General features: G+C 41.0%; 1 protein-coding gene across 1 annotated transcript; it reads right to left on the bottom strand.

Annotated features, from left to right (window-relative positions):
• Positions 1 to 5,782: 5,782 nt before the first annotated feature.
• Positions 5,783 to 18,725, bottom strand: abhd15a (abhydrolase domain containing 15a). Its single transcript, XM_046389580.1, has 3 exons — positions 17,541 to 18,725; positions 9,986 to 10,338; positions 5,783 to 8,686 (listed from the first exon to the last, which is right to left on the bottom strand). Exons 1-3 carry the CDS (start codon positions 18,087 to 18,089, stop codon positions 8,035 to 8,037), a joined length of 1,554 nt encoding a protein of 517 aa, XP_046245536.1. The 5' UTR covers positions 18,090 to 18,725; the 3' UTR covers positions 5,783 to 8,034.
• Positions 18,726 to 19,590: the final 865 nt, after the last annotated feature.

The raw sequence follows: 19,590 nt of genomic DNA, 5'->3' as shown, positions 1-19,590 counted from the left end.
CCCCCATCTCTGCCCCCCCCAGTCCCCATCTGTGGCCCTTGTCATAGCCTCATAGCCCAGACAGACACCAAGGGCAAAGAAACATCCTCTGGTTATGCCTTCCTATTGCACGCACAGTGTTAGACTACAATAATATCTAAGGAAGAGACTTTCATTTTTGCTCGTACAGTACATATCTGCGGGCCAACATTTATGTGTGCTTGTATGTGAAAGATGCTGCATCCTGGTGTCCATTCTGGAAACAGCTGCTCATGGGCTGTTGGTTTATGTAAGCCCGTACTGTAAAACACAGCAGAACAGGAACAAACTGGTTGCCCAGGACAAAGGCCCTGCCCTGACTGCTGTGCTGTCAGACGTGCGTGTTTTTCTGTCTGATTGCATCTAGGAGGCACAAGATGATAGAGACAGAAAAAGAAAAAGAGGGACGAAGGGAGCCCGAATCTTCTGGAGATTAAGATACTGTAGGGTCATACTATACAGGACTGGTGTATTGAACATGAAAGGAAAGATGAACCCTGCTGCACCTCGGTAGCCCACCTGCAGCTCCCAGGCCCTAAATTTTCTGCTGTTCTGTCATACAGTACACTGCCTTGCACAAGACTCCACGGGTTGCACAAGCAGAGGGAAAAAGCAAAAACAAGATAGCATTACTGGCAGAGGGAATGCGAGTGAGAATACAAATGAGAGAAAATCAGTTTGACATTGAGTGGTTAAATTGCATTTAAGCAAGCAATTCTTGGGGATGAACTGCAACTGGGTCCCTCTGGTCACAAAGTTATTAGTAACACATGACAGTCTCTTCAGTGACAAAAATGTCATAAAAACCACTGTTCTGTTTCCTTGAAACCGAGACAAAATAAACCAGGAATGACCCAGCTTGCAGGTAACTCTTGTCCTATATGCTCTTGTCTTGACTGATGCTTTGATTTTAGTTGCCAGGGTTGTTTGGACTGTGTGCAGAGACAGTTGGGCGGACCAGGCTAACTGTCATGTTGCATTAGCTCTTCCAGTGTTGGCTGACTCCAGTTTAGCCCTAAGGAGAGGTGGTTACCTACCAGCAAACTCATCGCACAGAGAAAAGAACATGCATGCACATGCAACATGTGCACGCACTCACAGACTGAGCAGTACAAGCTGACAAGCAATATGACCGTCTTTGTCCTTCCTCTTTCCCACCCACATTTCCCTCTGTTTTTCCATTTTAGATCAAACAAGAATGAAACTAGCTCATATTAGCTGGTGGATACTCTTGCTAAATTGGTCCTTGCCAGCAGAGAATGGCCACACCCTGTATAACCAATGTAATGTGACAGTTAAGGAATTTGCTGCAGGCTAGCCACAAATACTTGCAGACTGAGTCTGAGGTGCTTGTACGTCACTTGCGGCGCAAATGACAGGAAAATTGTGGAGCAGAATTCAAGCTTGCTGAAAACAGTTTTCAGCATGTTGGCTCCTTTTTGACTTTTGCAGGTGCTAAAATAAACGTTTGGCATTTTTGAAATTCTTGTATTTGTAAATGGGGTGAAAACAAGCAAACCTTCAGAGGCTCATGGTATTTTCATAATGATATTCTACCTCATAGACCTCTTAGGTTTCTTTGTGGTATAGATAGTGATTTCTGAGTTAGGAGTGGTTTTCATTTGAATTCATTTAGCAAAAGTTGCTTGTATTTCGTCATTGGTATGAGGAAATAACTGAGTTTCTGTTGCCTCTTTCAGTGCAGACAACATTTCTATCAAACAAATCTGAGAATAATTGTTGGCTTAACAAGTGGTTAGAACCATTTTTAGTGATATAAATAATATATAACTTAAAAGTAATTTGTAAGAGTCAGTATTTTTAGTTGCTCTGACTTCCCGGCCCACTTCACTTTTGAAAAGTGGGCTATGACACAACGCCCACTGAACCACATGACCACATGGGGTAATATTTCACTTTATAACTGCATTTCTCTTTTTAGATTCAAATTTAGAAACCTCAGCTTTTTTAGTTCAGTGTGCTGCGATAAACCAAGAGAAAACAGCAGCGAGAATGCAGATGATATCACAAGGCATTCGTTATGAAACGGCACGATACTGTATCAGGTTGAGTCGTCTTCAGATTTCTATGATAACCAAAATAATGTTTGCTTTGTGTTATCCCAACATTGGTGGTTTCCTTATACTTTCTGATGACCTTGGAATTAACCAGTTGATCAGCAGCTATATGCAAACATTTAAAGAGACAAGTAACCTTAAGATCAGATTTTTTTTTTTTTTCATATCAGCTCTACAGAAGTTGCAAGATAAGGCATTTGGGTTTGGCTGAATAAATGCCAGATGGGGTAGCCGACACTCGTAGCTGCTTAGACTTCATACAGTATACATATAATAAATACATACATGTCATGCAATAATTACGTTTTTACTTTCATCCAATTGTGGACTATTGGCAATAAATTCCACCAGAGAAAGAGGAACAATATTATTTTTTTTGCATCATAGAAGAGTGGCCCATTGACCTTGATGAAGGTCTGAGCAAATGCCCCTCTAGTCAGACATTTTTTCCTCCACAATTGTCAGATCACGGAAACACGTGATTTTTGCTTTTGTTCTTGTATCTTCTTATGTTCTTATTGACCCGGTTTTACTCTGCAGAAAGTCAGTCCTGCATGCTACACGTGGCTCATTGTCAGTGATCAGGTCATCAACTATCTATTGATCTATGGACCAAAAGCAGTCACCAAATGACTAATATATGTCAAGAAGTTTTTATGGTCTTTCAGATAACATTTAGTCACGATTAGTTGTGTAATCATTAATTGCACAAATGCCACTAAACACAAGACTCTATTTTAGGGACATTTAATGGGATTCATTGCTAATAAGATGCAGCACTACATAAGCATTAAGCAGGATATAATGCCACTATCAGACAGGCCACAATCCAAAGTGAGCACCCACGCAGAGAATCAGAGTCCAGCCACATGGTCCCGTAACATACCTAAGTGAACCAAGGTTCACAGTTCACATGAGCTGATGCTAAACACAGGGCGGACACATGTTCCTCTAATTACAGTCCATATTGGGCAAATAAAGTATACCGTTAAGAACTACTTTGTATCACTGCAAGTAGTTTTTACTACTCAGTATGCCTTCACTTGTGGCGTACTGATCACACATGTTCACTTCTCCTCATTATGGAGTCATGTGACATCATGTAACCTTTGTAACACATTTCAGTAATGCAGAATTTCCAGTGGAAGATGATTCAATGTTTCCTCAGAAGTATGAATGAGGATCAATACTGAGCATGCAATGAATTAAAAACTTGCCCCCTTTACATCTGCACAGTATTTATGGACATATGTGAGCTGAGCCCAGTTTATGTGACACATATCTATTTAAACTGCCAGCTTAATTTATTCCCCATGTGCTGAGCTCTAATTTTAAACAGGGTGCTAAATATACAGACAGTTTCCAAGCCAAAAGCAGAGATAGCTGCGTCATGATGACTGCCAGAGTGGAGTCAACCCGTGGAGTCAGAGTGTGGAGCATTCCAGGCAGAACCCTGGTTGATGCTACCATCTGCTGGCCGCAGCAGCAGTACAGGAGGAGGTCTTGATGGCCACGTCAGATGACATGGTTGGATAATTTGGATGGACAAGTAGGTCGAGTGATCTTGATAAAGGCATCACAGTAAATCCAGGTCACAAGGAAGCAGGCAAACTTACATCAGCTGAAGGGTTGTGGTTGCAAAGCTGCAGTAAATAATGATGTGATCTGAACACTGCAGTGGTTTTCCTTCTGATTGTAGCTGACAGACGGTTTTGTTCCCAAAACTACTTCAAAGCAAAATGTCTTTTCTAACTCAAACCAAGCCTTTTCAATGCCAATCCTATAAATCCAATGACTGTAAAAGTTTCTCTTGGATCCTCTCATGTCATAATCTTGTAATAGCATACGTATCTTCAGCTAAAATAACTAACCAAATAGCTAAAAAATGTTTAATATGGAAAATTTGTATGAATACATAGAAACTGATTAATTATTTTGACCTCTGCAGTTGAGAGCAAGAAAATTCGTTCTTTTCCCCACAACATCCACAAGATGGTGCCCCTGATCAAAGCAATTTTCTTTGTGCTATCTGAGTATATCAAGCTTTTTTTATGATCTCTTGGCAGCTTAACATCAGTACCTGAGATACAATAAATAAAAAACTGAGACTCCTATAACACACTTCAAAAAGGTCAGCAGTGGGGAGAGGACACTCCGTTTTAGCTGTCCACAACATTGTCTCTGGTGTTTTATTGAAGTTGTACACACATGTAAACACCAGTGAGACAAGAAGTCCTCTACTATAATCAAAGTCTGTGTTTACTTGAAAGTAGCAGATGGATTTAAGTTTGAAAAGTGAGGAGGCAAGTCAGGGAGGGAAAAGTATTAAGTTTAAGTTTGACAAACTGCTTGTCTGAGAGCAATATATTCCAGTATATTTTGAAGTGTTCCCTAGTGCCTAAGTTTCAAGACATTTCCATCATAAATGGATACAGAAAAAGCAAAACGTGGGCATAAAATTCACCAGATGCAGAAAATATTTGACACTCAGATCTTCCTGAATGAGGACCCCAACATCCTGTGCTTATGACGTGCCTCTCCCCCTCAATGCTGAAACAAAACTTACACCCTTGCATGTACAGTATAACTCTTTGGACACTTACAGAGTAGCACAGCCAAAAAAGGAACACCAAAACACTCTTATTCCTCACTTTCTGATTATCTTCCAAACCAAGTGCAATTAAAGTGTCAGTGACCTAAACCTAAACATCTGTTTTGGATTTAACTTGGCTTACTGGTTGCTAAGTCGTCTCTGATCACATTTACTTGTTTTGGCTCTGAAGACACTCTGATAATGAAAGGCTTTTAGCTAAAATATCTCTGAAGTGACTGCACAAAATCGCAGGCATTCCTGCTATTTTCTGTGTAACAGAGAAGCTTTGACCACACCAACAATAAGATCTTCTTTCGTAGTGAAGCAAACATGATGACAAAAGGAAGTGGTTCTTCTTATGCACAGTGGACGTTTGATTTACTGTGCTTACCTGATCTCAGTGTTTTGTTGATTCTTCTTGATCCTGAACTGATTTCATATGGATTTTGGAGAGTGTGCTTCATCGCTGAAAACAGAAAAGACTTTCTAGGCCTCAGTCAAGAATCAGTGGAGCTGGTGGTCTGGGTTCAAGGCCAGCCTAAAGCGCAGGTATTTGACCACCTGTGATCTTGCTCCACAATCAGTTTAAAGGTTAAGCACATAGTTTTGGATTTAATTTAGGGTAACTATAAGGCAAAACCTTCATATTAAATGCCTAGATTACTTCCACTGGTTTCAATTTTTATTCTGAAGTGAAACCTGGCTTTGTTCTGGTGAATTTCACTTATCTGATTTAGGTGTTCCCATCAAACTTTGAATCACTTCTCCCCATTTCTCTACAGGAGGTCTGGCTGCAGTCTTCAAAGATAAAATGAAGTGCAGTCTTATTGCTGTGGATGATTTTGAGGCTCTAAAGTTTTGAATAAATTGGACCTCTCTCTTCTCACTATCTCATTTGTTGTCCATCGAAAATTAATCCTGGGTTTCCAACAGAACTTCTAAAGCATTTTAAATATCACTGAATCATACAACCCAGTTCAACACACTTTAAGGGTCCAACGCACAACCTCCACAACTGTGGAGATAAATTACAAAAAGAAGCTGCATATTTACATTTGTGTCTTTAATAAATGTGGTGATTTTCTATGTTGTCAACTTTTGTTAGTTGAACCGACGCCTGAGTGCAAAGAATTTTCTATTGTCTATTTTCTGAATAAATGTTTACATTACCAGCCTTTCACTTGAATTTCACCTTTGAACCTTGTGTTCTGGTTAACATCAGCTCGAAACAACCATGGCTGACCAGTTGTAGCTGAACATGTCCGACTCCATATGCCTCAGCATATTTGCAACACTTGGGCACCTCTTCTGTCCTGATCAATTTCTATTTTCTTCATTCTGTGCCACTGGCAGCCATTCCTCAACAGGTGCCACGTTTCTTTATTACTGTGGCGTTTGTGCCTGCTGGGCCAGGTGTTGTCATTTGCATTCACATACTTGCATGAATCATATTCCTGCTCTTATGAATCCATGACAGAGAGAAATAGTAAATATATCCAGACATACAGTATTTAGTTATGGTTGTGCTTGCAGATTTGCATATCACTGAAGAGTGGAAGACGTAGTAGAAGTATTCGCTCACTGAGTACCCTTTCAGTTTCCATGTAGATTATGATGTGGTATCCATTGTGTATTTACATACATTACATTTCCTCTTATAGCCATCCCAACAAAGCCCTAACAGAGCGTGTGCCTCAATTTAAATAACCTACGATTTAGTTTCATCAAGATGATGGGAATGTCAAGTTCTTTGTTAATTAAATATCAGTCATTTTGATTAAATCAGTCCAAGATAACCGGGGCAGACTATTGGGGCTGAATTGAATAAGCAAAGTTGGAAAGGGCAAGTCAATCTTAATGGCTTCATTTACTTGAGGCCAACAAAAGCCAACATTTATTGTGATGAAACTGTGTCTTCTGTGTGGGTCTGTGATGGCGAGGATCCCTGCTGACAGTGTGTCTACCTGCACACACTTGCTGTGTGTCTGTATGTACACTGTTGTGTGCCAGCTGTCTGAGAGGATCAGGCTCAGTGGGCAGACTCACTGCAGCATGGAATGGCTGTGGGGACTGTGCCCGAGTGTCTGTGAGCACTGACTCAGCAGGGGTTTGACAAGACTGCAGATGTGCTTTGTAAATGAAGATGATTATAAGCAAAAATAATGAGAACTTGAGAAAAAGATTATGCAACACGTTGGTATTATGTAGGGAGGAATTTTTCTTACCTGTAGTGGAAATATAACAATGGATGCAGTTTTTCAGAACACATTTCCCAAACAAAGTGTAAACCTCAAGTCTGTCCATCCTGGGTGATGTATTATGGATTTTTTATTTCAACCCCATAAGATAACACATTTAACAGGTGTAGACAAAAGAAGACAAAAATGAGAACCTTGGCCTCTTCCTGCATATTTAACAGTTGTGCTGCCCTTTTAAGTGTTTCTCTTCTGAACATTTTCAACACAATATTTATTACTTTGTATCATTTTAATCTGTACAATTTATTAGCTTAATGCACGATAGTGATAAACAATTTTAACAACATTTCTGGAGACTTGAGTCTCTAACGCTCCACTTCAGCAAATCCAGCCACCCTCACATCTTCACCACCTTCAGATCCTGAGCAGCCCTGGTTTTAAATAAAACTCACAAAGGTCTTTCAACCACCAAGCTCATTAAAATATAACCTCATTACACAGACTTTCCTCTAAAAGCTGACAGGATTGAACATCACACATGAATTCTTCTATTCTGGGCATCAGAGAATATTTCCCAATACCAAAGAGAATATCCAATAATATATACAGTAAACTCTCTTTAATGTGCACAATAACACTGAATGGGTTCATTAAACTCATTTCACATTTAGCTCGAATTAATTTCAAAGTTTTACTGAATTTTCTGCTCTAGGCAAGACTTCCAACACTTTTGCTTGCCAATAAATATCCTGTCAGAGATAAAAAGATGGTTGCAAACGTACCAGGGTATGTAAAATATGAGGCAGATCTTTCAGTATTAACAGCTGGCAGTGAGGAAATTTCTATCTGTGTGTAGAAAAATATATAGCCATCCATCTTGAGAGTTTGGTGTCGACAACTACATGCAAGCTTGTGGCCTGTCATGATCTTTTCTCTATCCTTGTGTTTTATGGCTCACATCAAGTGAGGGAGAACAACAAGTACTCTGAGAGCTCAGTTCTTCACAGTCTCTGCAATTTTCTGTTTTGTCTACCTTAACACTTTGAAACAGAGTGTCACATGGGCAGAGAGCTGGAGTCCTTCACATCCCAAATTCAAACACTATCAGAAGGCATCAGTGGAGTCCATTAACTTCCATTAAGCTCCCTCATCGTGTATAGGATCTCTGCCAATTGTAAATGGCATGGATATTATGGGAACACGCTGGCATTCGTTTACATGTACTGATGCTGCGGTGGCGGAAAGCCCTCCCGCCTGTTACTCCTCCAATCCCTCTCCTTCTTGCGGCAAGCTGCTTTGCTCTCTCCTCTGCAGCAAAGAAGTCTGTGGTCGCCCTGAAAAATTCCAGCACAACTTTGTGGCTCCAGTTGCTCCCACAGGTCCCCGCCCCGCTGTTCGGCAAAACTGCAGGGCTGAGTGCACCAGATGCACCAGCAGTGCTCCCCTCGGACTGGGTGGAGAAACCGCAGTGGCCTCCACGTTCAGTTAGCAGGAGAAAAAAATGTGGGTTTGTCTCAAAGAGTTCCAAGGGCACCGTGGATTGTGTGTCACCTCGGACAGGGTCATCCTGAGCGCACACGCTCAGAACAGGAATAGCCACTTCATCCACATCCCTCAAGGGTTCATTTCGTTCCCAGTAAGCATCCCACACACCTGAGGTATTGTTGCTACTACCGGGCCCTGTTGGTGCAGAGTTCGCATGCGCAGTCTGACAGAACAAGGACTCCTCCAGGCCACGTAAGGAGGAGCTAGAAAACAGGGCGTCTGTTTGCATGGTCTCACCCAGCACCGTCTTGTACCTGTGCATATCACCCGACCACACACACAAAGAAGAACACAGGCACACAAATAAGGAGAGACAACAAGAGAAAACCAGTAAATCAATTTTGAAGAGCTGCAAGGGGCTTGTATTGCCTTCATGGCATTGATTTGAGAAACTTTATCTGGGTCACGATGTCTCTCAGAATCAATGACTTGACACTGAGCAGGCCATCTGTTGCTACAGTAACTTGATTGCATCCTTAATTGCCTGTGCCTTTCCAGTAAATGGTCAGTGAGTACTTGCATCTGTTTTTCTTACAATCCTCTTACCACGTCTCCCCTCCAGCTGACAAAATTTTGTTTGTTTCAGTGCATTCTAAGATTTTCTATTGCAGCAGTTTTATTAAGATCAAAACTCATAATGCTCTCCAAAAGTAATAAATAAAATAAACCAACTTCTAAAAGGACTGAATTGATATATACTACATACCTGCAGCTATAAATATACTGTACTGCATCTATATATCTAGATCTGTACTGTTTCATACAATGCTGTTGCTTGTAGTTCCTATTGGTAAGTGCTTTGTCAATTGCTAACATCTGGGAACGCAGCAACGCACAAGATGCATGAGCAGTTAGACAATCCAGCAAGTTTTTTTTAACAAACTCCCAGTATAGCTGAACATTATTCTGGTTCATATGTCAATGTAGGTTCTCAGTCATGTGACCATAACTACTCACATGATGTCACAAAGTGTCAGTGATCCTTAGGACCACCCCTTAGGTAACAACCCCACTAAATACCCTCCCTCAGTCTTAGAACTGAAGAAGACTTTTGGGTGAGAGGTGAAACATCTTCAACAACCTAAAAGATACCTAAAAGAGTTGCCTTCACTTCTAGCACTTCACCTTTCTGGTTCAATTTTGATTTATCCATTTATCCTGTCTGCTATATTTGTATTGTACTAAAATTAGTATTTTTGCTGACATTTCAGGTGCAATCACATTCATTCTAGCTAATTCCGGCTAAAATGTTGATTTATTTACCTTACGAGACTTTGCTGTAGTGATGTTGCTGCGCTCTCAGATTTCCTCAATTACTTTGGTGAAGACAATGTTATCACAAGCAACAGATACAATGTATAATTAAGATGTACGTTGCAATGAACTAGAATCACCCTTTGAAAGCCTACAAACTATGTGCTCCTTTGAGTCTCTCAATTCACTGGTGATATGTTGTTCCCAGGTGTCATTACTATTTTGCCCTCCATCCCTCAGTATCTCACCTATGCCAACATGTTTCCCTCCCTCTGCAGTTTTTCTCCCTCCTTGCATACCTGCTGAGACATATCTTCTGGTACAGCACCAACGCCCACTGCAAGGGCCAACACAGCCCGCTCTCAAACCAGCTCTGACAGCGGAACACAGGGGACAGACAGACTGCTGCCGTCACATAGCTGGATGATCCACACTCCCCCAGGTAAGACAGGAGAAGGCCTGACCCGGTGCTCTCACTCACTGCATACAGTCTTCCTGCAGGCTGTCGGTAGCGAATGTAGCGTACAGCCTCGCGCAGATCTGCAGGGTCACCGAACTGCTGCAGTTTGAGGGTAGTGAGGGGGGTGCCATTGTGGCTACGGCGGTTGAAAACTGCCGGAAGGTAACCATGGGACAGCGCCGTCTCACACAACTGCAGAAAGAGTGAGTAAAAAAAAAAATGAATAAGTAAAAACATTAATAAATAAAAGGATGTGCGTGTCTTCTCTAATGTTCAAGTGTTTGAGATTTGCTGAAGTTTTCCAGAGAAAAGACATGAAATGGCTTAATGTTTACTGTAGAATATACAGTGTATGTTACATATGCTATGTCTACATGAAGAAATCCTTTTTTGAGGCCAGATGATATTACAACCACAGAATTATACAATGCCTCCATTCTGTTCCTCCAAATGTCAGTTGCAGCTGCTCTTGAAAATATATGGCACTACCTTTTAACCAGCTCCTGGGGCAAATGAAAACACTGAAAATGAACACATCCACACACACACAAGTGCACACACATGCACACATGCAGAAACACATGCACAGTTGTGTTTCCATCGCTTTTGGGGACATTACATAGACTTACATTAACTTCCTGGAGGCTTGACCACCACCTAACCATAACAATAAACATTACTTGCCTAACCCTTACCTCAACCTAACCTTGAAGCAAGTCTTCACCCTAATATTTAATGATTTACATTGTGAGGACTTGTGTTTGGTCCAATACCTAAGAGAGGAGCCCAAATAAGTGAATATCAGTGGCAAAACATGGCAGAAAAAGCCTTCTCTTGCTGATTGTTAACATCAGCTTAACATGAACATTAAAAGTGTCTGCTTGCTTGCTACGTCAGTTCTTACAGCTGACCAAGCAATCCATATTTGGACATGCAAAAACAGATGATGAGGCCATAACCAGGTAAACTACTGATATATGAGAAGTTACCCTCCTGCAAAAAAAGTGTGCTGTAGTAGTAGTGGGGGATAAGCCAGGATGGTGTAACTTGGCCTTCAAGTAGAGAACATCAGGTGTTTGAGGTGGTTCTCAGATGCTGTGGAGGCCCTGGTGAAGGCTAACACTGTGTACAATCTCATTAACTGTGGTGATGCCCATGAAGCCCACAGCACACTGTTTAGCACAGACAGCAACCTGTGATATGCAGCTCTGTATGAACTGGGCAAGGAGCAAAGCTGGCACATGAGAGCAGAAGGAGTTTGAGTATGGAAACCTGTGATCTCATGTCCCTGGCAGGAAGTCTTCCCTTTCAGTAAGCTGCACTGTGGAGGGAAATATCACTGCTCGTTTTTTTCTTCCACTGTGAACTATGATCACTATGTTTATTTTGATGCTGGCGTGACAATATTAGAAATTTGTTCTGCCGTCACTGATGCTGAATGAATGAATAATAAAAATATGATACAGCTAAAAGACAAGTAAAACGTCTTTGTCATGTTTCTTTAACAGAAAAGTGTAAATCTTGTTCATCAGTGTTTATTCAGCACATAAAAACATTTTATTATTCTTTAAAGGCTGTGCAGAATGTGTGAGAATGAAATATCCTCAAAGTTTATGAACTTCTGTGTGCAAAACATCATCAATTTGTGTGTATGGCTCCATACAGCTTTATGTAAAAGTGATGGCAATAACACATTACAATAACAAGCCAATTTCATAAAGCAGGTACCACTGAACATTTCTTTCGAATTTGTAAAAATCTTCTGCACAACCAAACCAGGCACAAATGTTTAGCATCGTTTTTTTGTTTGTGTTTCATAATGTTTAATGCAAGGATTTTATCTTTGCATATCTAACAGCTCTGCTGGTGTTTCTTTTTTTTTTCTGCATGTTTACTAGCCTTATGCCTGCAGTGGTGTTAAGGATGGAAAGCAAAGTAAATATAATACTTTTGTATAGCGCAACTTTGGCTGCAGTTTAACTTATTGCAAACGCCACTTCGCGTTCATTCATTCAATCCTAAGTGTTGATATACAGATTTTCATGCACTATATAGACAAAAGTATTCAGCCACACCTCGTTATTGAATTCAGGTGGTTGTACCAAAACATTTTGGACAATGCTATGCAGTTTAAGGAGGGCCCTTTTCTATTTCAGCATGACTGTGTCCCAGTGTGCAAAGCAAAGGAGGGGCTACCAAGTCCACACCAAAGTCCAAGTAGCTAAGTGTAACAGTCACGTGTCCCAATACTTTTGTCTATATAGTGTATGATATATTGATTTCTATGCAAAAAGAAGAGCCTCAAAAGAAAAATACTCATGACACATCATCAAACAAGCCTGCACAAACTGGGAGAAATAACTCTTGTAACTTAAGTGTTTAATTTACATTAAAAAGCTCTCCATGCAGCGCAGAAATGAAAATGAGAGACTGTTCCTGTCGAGGCTCTGAATATTACCTTCGCAATGAATTATTCAAACACATTCCAATGTCTGGAAACACAAAGAGAGGATTCGCCTTCCCTCTGGATTTGCAGTGTCACTCTGCTTCATCTCACCGCAAGAGGTTTCTCATCCCAAAATTTGCGGTCGGAGACAAATAAACAGCCAGCTTTGAAATGAGTGACATTCTTCTTTAAATTTGCAGAGATGACAGCGGGGAAGAGCTATGGAATCAAAGCATTAAACATTTACCAGCTGAGAAAGATCGCAGAGGCATTTTTGCCAGTTTCCGGTTGTCTTTACAAAAAGAGGATTTACACGACCGCATAGATGACGAGAGCAGAGCACATCAGAGCAGAGCTAATACACCGGAACATCATTCATTCACTCATTCATTAGCCTCTTCCCCAACTCCCTCTATACCGTCTGAATGATTGTGATTCAAAAGGAGCTTGTGAGAGGAGGGGGAGGAGAGCAGTTTCAAATGAATATGAATCATTTGAGTTCATTTTAATTCCCAAAGATATTGGGATAAACGATTAGATGTTTTGCAATTTAAACGGCATATGAGAGCCAGGGCCCTGAATGTTGCAGCTGAGATTAAATTAGGTGAACTGAGTGCGAAGTGATTTCGTCCAGCCTGCTCAGGTATTAATACAGCAACGTGGTGTAAAGTAACCAAAATATCAAATAAAATAGAAGTCTTTACCCAATTTCCCCCAGGGATCAATAAAGTATTTCTGATTCTGATTGTTAGCAGTGGTAGTCAGGAAGAGTGATGTCATTTGTGGATGTGGCAATGATGTGGATGTGGATTTCTATTGATTACCAATAAATATAATAACGACCTCTTAGTCTAGATCATAGTTTTCTCCCACAGCTGATAAACTCTCAGGTCAGTAACAGATTCCTTCAGCAGGGACTCCAGACACTGGACAACATGGCAGCTCTCCTACACACAGGCGAGAGGCAGCAGTTACTCTCATCTCCTGTGCTGAAAGAGTGACACAGACATAAATAGTCCTCAAGTTCAACAATATTCCTTTTAGAGCATATGTGATCTCCTCCTCTGAAACCACCTTTAGGGTAAACAAACTTCAGCACCTTCGTCTTAACGTGTGACCGCAGATCAAATTAAATTAAGGCTGTTATTTGATTAAAAGCCTTTTAGAGGCAACAAAGCCTGCCGCTACAATGTTCAATACAGGTCAGTAGTTTGTCTAAGTACTCTCCAACAGGCCTGGAATACATGTCCAGGCAGTAGTTTTGCTCTTCTGAGCTGAACAGTTAGATATATGCAGCAGCACAGCCAACAGAATATATTGTTTATGACAGTTTTGTTGAATAATTCAAATTCAACTTCCAACTTACGACTGTATACGACTTTTCATCACTGGTCTGTGGATGAACTATTCACTACTTATTTCAGACAGCACAAACACATGATAAAAATCCAGATTAAAAACATGGCAGCACTGCTGCAGAAAAGTGGTGAGCTAAAACACTCACTAAATCACACAAAAACATACTATAGAGTGCTTGGGAGTCTTAGAAGACAGACAATACGATGAACTTTATAATATATTTTGTGGTTGCAAGACAGTTTATTCTTCTGGCTCACTTTCAAAGTGATCAAGCCATCAATTATTGAAGACACAGTAAAACATATCAAGTCAGCTCCTGTTCCACAAGCCTCCATAAAAATGAATTTTTTCATAGGCTGTTTGTTCGGTCTTGTCAAGTCTGAACACAAAACTGGGGTTTTCGGTCCATATTCTAAGGTACATTAATATCTACTACTGTGCTGGTTGGTTAAAATATTGATACCTTGTCCTATGAGTCATGGACAGAATTGCTACTAAATCCTGATGAACAGTTTGCAAATTTCAAAACTAAAGCTAAAAATCAGCTCTTTCCACAGTTCATCATTGTTCCATTTCAAAATCAAGCGTCAAGACCAACACCATCTGATGCTCCATTTGTTTCATTTTGAGGAAACAGTGTGCTTTGTAACCACAGACATAATATCTGTGCAACTATGTCCTTTATCAATGTTCGTACAGTTGGAAAAGTTGCTTTGAGGGAGAAATCTCTGACTAGGACCAATGAAGTATTATGGCCGCCATTAGCTCTCACTGATCTTATCATCACTGTTTAAGGTAAAACTTTCCCACTTTAATTGCATGAGCACTGAGCCATTATCCTATCCCAGGAGGAAAAATTCCAAATCTGCTATCTTAGCAATCACAAAGTGAAAACAAAGAACAATTTTGAAGTTTAAATTACACATAATGAACAGATTATATCATACTGTACCTCCTATCTGGAAGGAATGAAAAATACCTGATGTGAGAAATAAGCGCCACAAGCATACTGAATAAAGCACTTGTGACTGTAACTAGGTCACAAAATGATGATAAAACTGTTTGTGTGTAAATCACATGAGGCACGGTGGATGCAACAGCTGGATGTCTGCATTTGGGAACATTTAAGGCCTTTGAACACGTTGCTCTAAACAGCGATCACAGGCCACTGAATATGGGATTCATTCCTACATGTCTTTGAACACCTTCATGATATTAAAATGGCCTTTCCACATGACCTCTGTTTGATGTTAAGGATTAAAAGTGGGTTGAGATCAGCAGATATTTGTGGGTAGCTGTCTACGTAGACTTGCATGGATTTGAGAGTTTAGATAAGTGTGATTTTTTGATTAGATTGACATTTTGTTAGCCTAGCTTAGCACAACAAAATTAAACCTGTTGATTTTACGCAGGATTATGTACCAGACTCTAGTAAAATCTTCATGTTCATGCTGGCAACAAAACACCTCTACGTCACTTCATCAGTGGGGGGGGGGGGGGGGGGGGGGCTCCACAATGTGTCATTTTTACACCATGTTTATGTACTGACTATGTCATGTACTGTAACATGATATCACGTGTTATTGGTGAGTTTTTGATCTGCTCGTCAGTGGATTTTGTTACATTCTGAGAGAGCCGGTCCAGCTGTTTCCTGTTTGCAGTCTTTCTGCTAAGCTAAGCTAATGAACAGCTGCTGGTAGCTTTAAATATGCTACACAGATATGAAAGTGGTATAACTCTCAGTAAGAAAATGAATAAACTTATTCCGCAAAATACAGAGCTACTGCTTTAAGAAATATCCAGTTAAGTGACTGACTGAAAGAATGAATGAATGAATGTGAGTATCTTTTGGGATGAACACATTTCAAATTCTGACCCAAATATAAAGCCACTGGAGATACTGTATATAACTACTGTTATCAGTGTTTACCTAGACTACTATGGAAATGTATATGATTCATGCCAGACTGTATAAAACAAAGGAACATAAGGCAAACTGCGGGTTAAAGATATTAATGATTAAAGAGGAGATGGCTCATTTATAAATTCATGACTTCCTAAAATGTGCTTTGTCGGTTTACCCTTCAAAAAGAGTCTGCATTCCCCTCTGCCTCTTCTCTGTGCGTATGCCCACGCAAACATGAGCTCTTTTTATCTCTATCTCTCTCTTTCTGTCACACACACACACACACTGGGTTATACACTGTGAATCTCAGCAGTGACACAAGCCATCTTAATTGGTGTATGTCCCTTGTGGTGCCTCAGCTTCCAGGCCTCCCAGGCGTAACTGGCTGACAGCATCACAAATACACGAGGCACAGAATTGTGACAATTACCTTTCATCTCTCCATTATTTTTCTTCTTCTTGTGGCGAGACTTTAAGTCACCACATGTTTAGAATGTTTTACTTCTCAGTTTTTCTTCTATTTTTGTCGTGCTTGTCGTTTATTCACACTCTCTTTTGTCACCCCCCTCCCCCGTTTTTTTTTTTCTTTTCCAGATCAAGCTAAGAAGTTATTCACTCGAGACTCGTGTCAGACACATTTGGTTGTTAGACTTCTTGCAGAGCTGTTATTTCTGACATGGGTCTGACAGCAGGCCTGTGACGGATTTGCGCACAGAGCTAATAGTGCAAAATGAAATGAGCCACCGTGATGCCAGGTGCCCGCAGTGGTGTGAGCGCCAACAGGCATTCATGTGCAGCAGTGCTGCTCTTCCCCAGGCCCCTCAAGTCAAGCGATGCTTTGTAATCCCTCACTCAATTACCTCAGTCAGTGTATTGAAAGAGCAGCTGAGAGGCAGGGGCTGCATCCGCGTCTGCTCTATTTTTTCTTTCTTTCTTTCTTTCTTTTTTGTTTTTAAAAAACCGCTCTGCCTTTTTTTTTTCTAACTGAGCTGACTGTGCATTGAGCTCACACTCATCTGCTTTTGCCCAAATGAACACTGTTGATTTGAAGTGATATATTTTCATGGCTCTTTTAAATAACTGAATGTCTGATGGCTCTTTAAATACTTAACAGTAAACAGTATTTGACTGTGCATGCATTAAATATTTTTCATGTATAAAATATGGCTTTCTACCCTCTGAAATGCTCTGTTATTGTTTAGTATTGCACTATATTTCAGCTCTACTTTTTAAAGGTAGAAATGCTACTGTTGATATTGACAATGAACAATAGTGCACAATGCATTCTCATGCAGCTGCTGTGATTTCCATCTTTTTGACTTGTCTTGCAGACACAGAGCAGCCACAAAAATCATGATACGATGACCACTATCAATGAAATGAACAGAAATGGATTTTTATAAGTGTGTCATAATTAAAAAAAAACAGCACTGTGACTCTGTTAGTGTCTGTAGACATGAAGGAAACTTCTATTTCTAACCTTAATGCAGGTTTGTGGGATATTTGAAGTTTATGTTTTTGTTAAGGATTTTGTTTTTTATGACTTTTTGTGAGATTTATGTTTTATAATCACCTTTTGCGTGACTTGCTGTTAATCTTTTTTTTTAAATATATATATTTAAGGTTATTCAAGTACGGTCATCTAAATAAAACGATCATCTTATTCAAGAACAAACAAATTACCTGCAACACATTTCTAGTGATCTTCCCAAAAGAGTTTGGTATGATGAGCAGAATGGGACTGGTGGAGTGACTGGAAGTCCTGCGTCGTTTCTGGTAGGATGGCACTGCCCAGTCCAAGGCTACCAGCCCATCATCGCTCAGCTGCAGGTTGTCCCGCACGAACTGAACCGGGCTGTCATACGGCCAGCAAGTCTCATATACGCTCTGCAAGAAGGCGCTGGCCCGCCACGTCCATCCGACACATGGCGAGTAATTACTAAAAGTCCTGCAGTGTTTCAGGAGATAGTTGGCCAGCGCGGACGGTTTGCAGATTAGTGCCACTGTTGCCGCTTTCTCGCCGGTCCCGGCACCCATACAGGCCGCCTGGGCACCGTCGCTCCCGTCGAGTTCGGAGACGCACCTCTCGCTTTTGTTCTTCGTTGCCTGTTGCGAAATTCCCAGTCCTTGAAGCAAAGCCCTCGTCTGGCTCTCGGTGCGAAAATATTTGGAGCCTGGCCATATTAAGACCACCAGGATCACAATGCACAGAGCCACAAGCCATTCCAGCATTGGCACGGTTAGAGAGAGCAAAATGAGCAACAACACGGTCGCTTTCTAGACCTTTTTCTGGATCTTAATTTGATAATTATAAACTGGCATCAAAGAAAAATATTCCACGGAAACATACTTAGTCTTACAATGAGCCGGTAAACTGATGCTCAGCTCGTCAGTGAAGTTTGGTGCTCGCCTCCAGTGCCAAAGCGCACCAGATCCCTCGACGATGTCGGCGTGCTGTCTCAGTTACGCAGCCTTCCCGTTGTTGCAGCTCATTTCAAATCCGACTTCACATTTCCATTTATGCAGGCACCGTTTCATAAGCGAACTCCCTCCGTGTTTCATGCATTCAACGCCAGCTGGTACAGTAACCGGCCCCGTGCAGCTGCGCTTGGCTGGTGCTTCAACCAACAGCCGGGAGCGCAGGAAACATCTGAGAGCAATGAGCTGGAAACGCCTCCCATCATGTCCAGCCCCCCTCAGCGTTAGCAGGTATCCGTGCGCGTGTTTATTCTCGGGTGTTATCAGCGTTCCCCATTACTTCCAGTACAGCCATTAGGTTACACGGAGGCACACTCTGAGATCTATTCTTTGAAAACGTAGACTAATTCTCTGCATCCCTGCCACGAGTGGCCATCTCCCCCTCTCTCTCTCTTTCTTGCTCTTCTTGTGCGCACAGCCTTTATCAGATCTGAGTGAATTCCTTCTGAATGAATTTGGCAACGTGCACACTGTGTCCATGTAATCTCAAAGAAAGGCCAAAAATGAATAAAGCACGAGCTCTGAATACAGTAACCTACTATGAGGGGTTGTAAATGTACAGTAATGCAACCCGTCGAGCAGGTTTGTGTTGTGTAACAGAACAACCTGAGTCTCAACTCTTAAGTTGAAGGAGAGGGGGAAAGTAGGCCAATGTCTTTTGGATTTACAGATTGTGATGCACAGTGAGGACTGCAGACATCCAGTTGGATTCAGGCTTTATGTAATGTGATAACCTCTTCTCTGCTTTCCTCTTCCCCTCCTCTTTTTTATGATATACATGAAACTCAATCAATCACATAAAAAAGGCTTCTTCCTCTCATCTGAGTACTGGACATAAGATCTTAGGAACAGGCTAAAACAACATTTTCCCTTCATTTTAATCACATTATTCTAAGCTTCACAACAACTGGCCACAGGTTGAGGCCACAGTTGTTATTGTACTTGATTCACTGATCCAGGGAATATTCATTTGACATCTTAATCATTCACAAACACACTTCAGTGCTTCTGTTTATGTAAGGTTGATAGATTTCATGGAAAGTCGTATCATGGAAAGCTGCCATCTGTTTTTAAAGAACATGTTGTTCATTTAACCGATAGCTACACAACAAAACACTACCTCCCATTGAACAAAAATTGATGGCGATATGGACCAGTCGAAGGTGCGACTGAAAGAAAACAAATCCAAACGCAAAGTACATCGTTGTGTATTTGTTACAGTTTTCAGTGCCACTCCATTCCTGTGGATTAGTCA

This window comes from Scatophagus argus, chromosome 5 (genome assembly GCF_020382885.2).
Source record: "Scatophagus argus isolate fScaArg1 chromosome 5, fScaArg1.pri, whole genome shotgun sequence".
NCBI classification, from domain to species: domain Eukaryota; kingdom Metazoa; phylum Chordata; class Actinopteri; family Scatophagidae; genus Scatophagus; species Scatophagus argus.
The sequence above is the reverse complement of the archived record's forward strand: the minus strand, read 5'-3'. Positions and strand labels throughout refer to the sequence as shown.

Coding starts and splice junctions, on each gene's coding strand:
- abhd15a (XM_046389580.1), bottom strand. CDS start 18,089: ATGCTGGAATGGCTTGTGGCTCTGTGCATTGTGATCCTGGTGGTCTTA. Junction 10,339..17,540: donor TCACTAGAAATGTGTTGCAG/GTAATTTGTTTG, acceptor CTCTTTCTGCAG/TTGTGTGAGACGGCGCTGTC. Junction 8,687..9,985: donor CAGAAGATATGTCTCAGCAG/GTATGCAAGGAG, acceptor TGATATGCACAG/GTACAAGACGGTGCTGGGTG.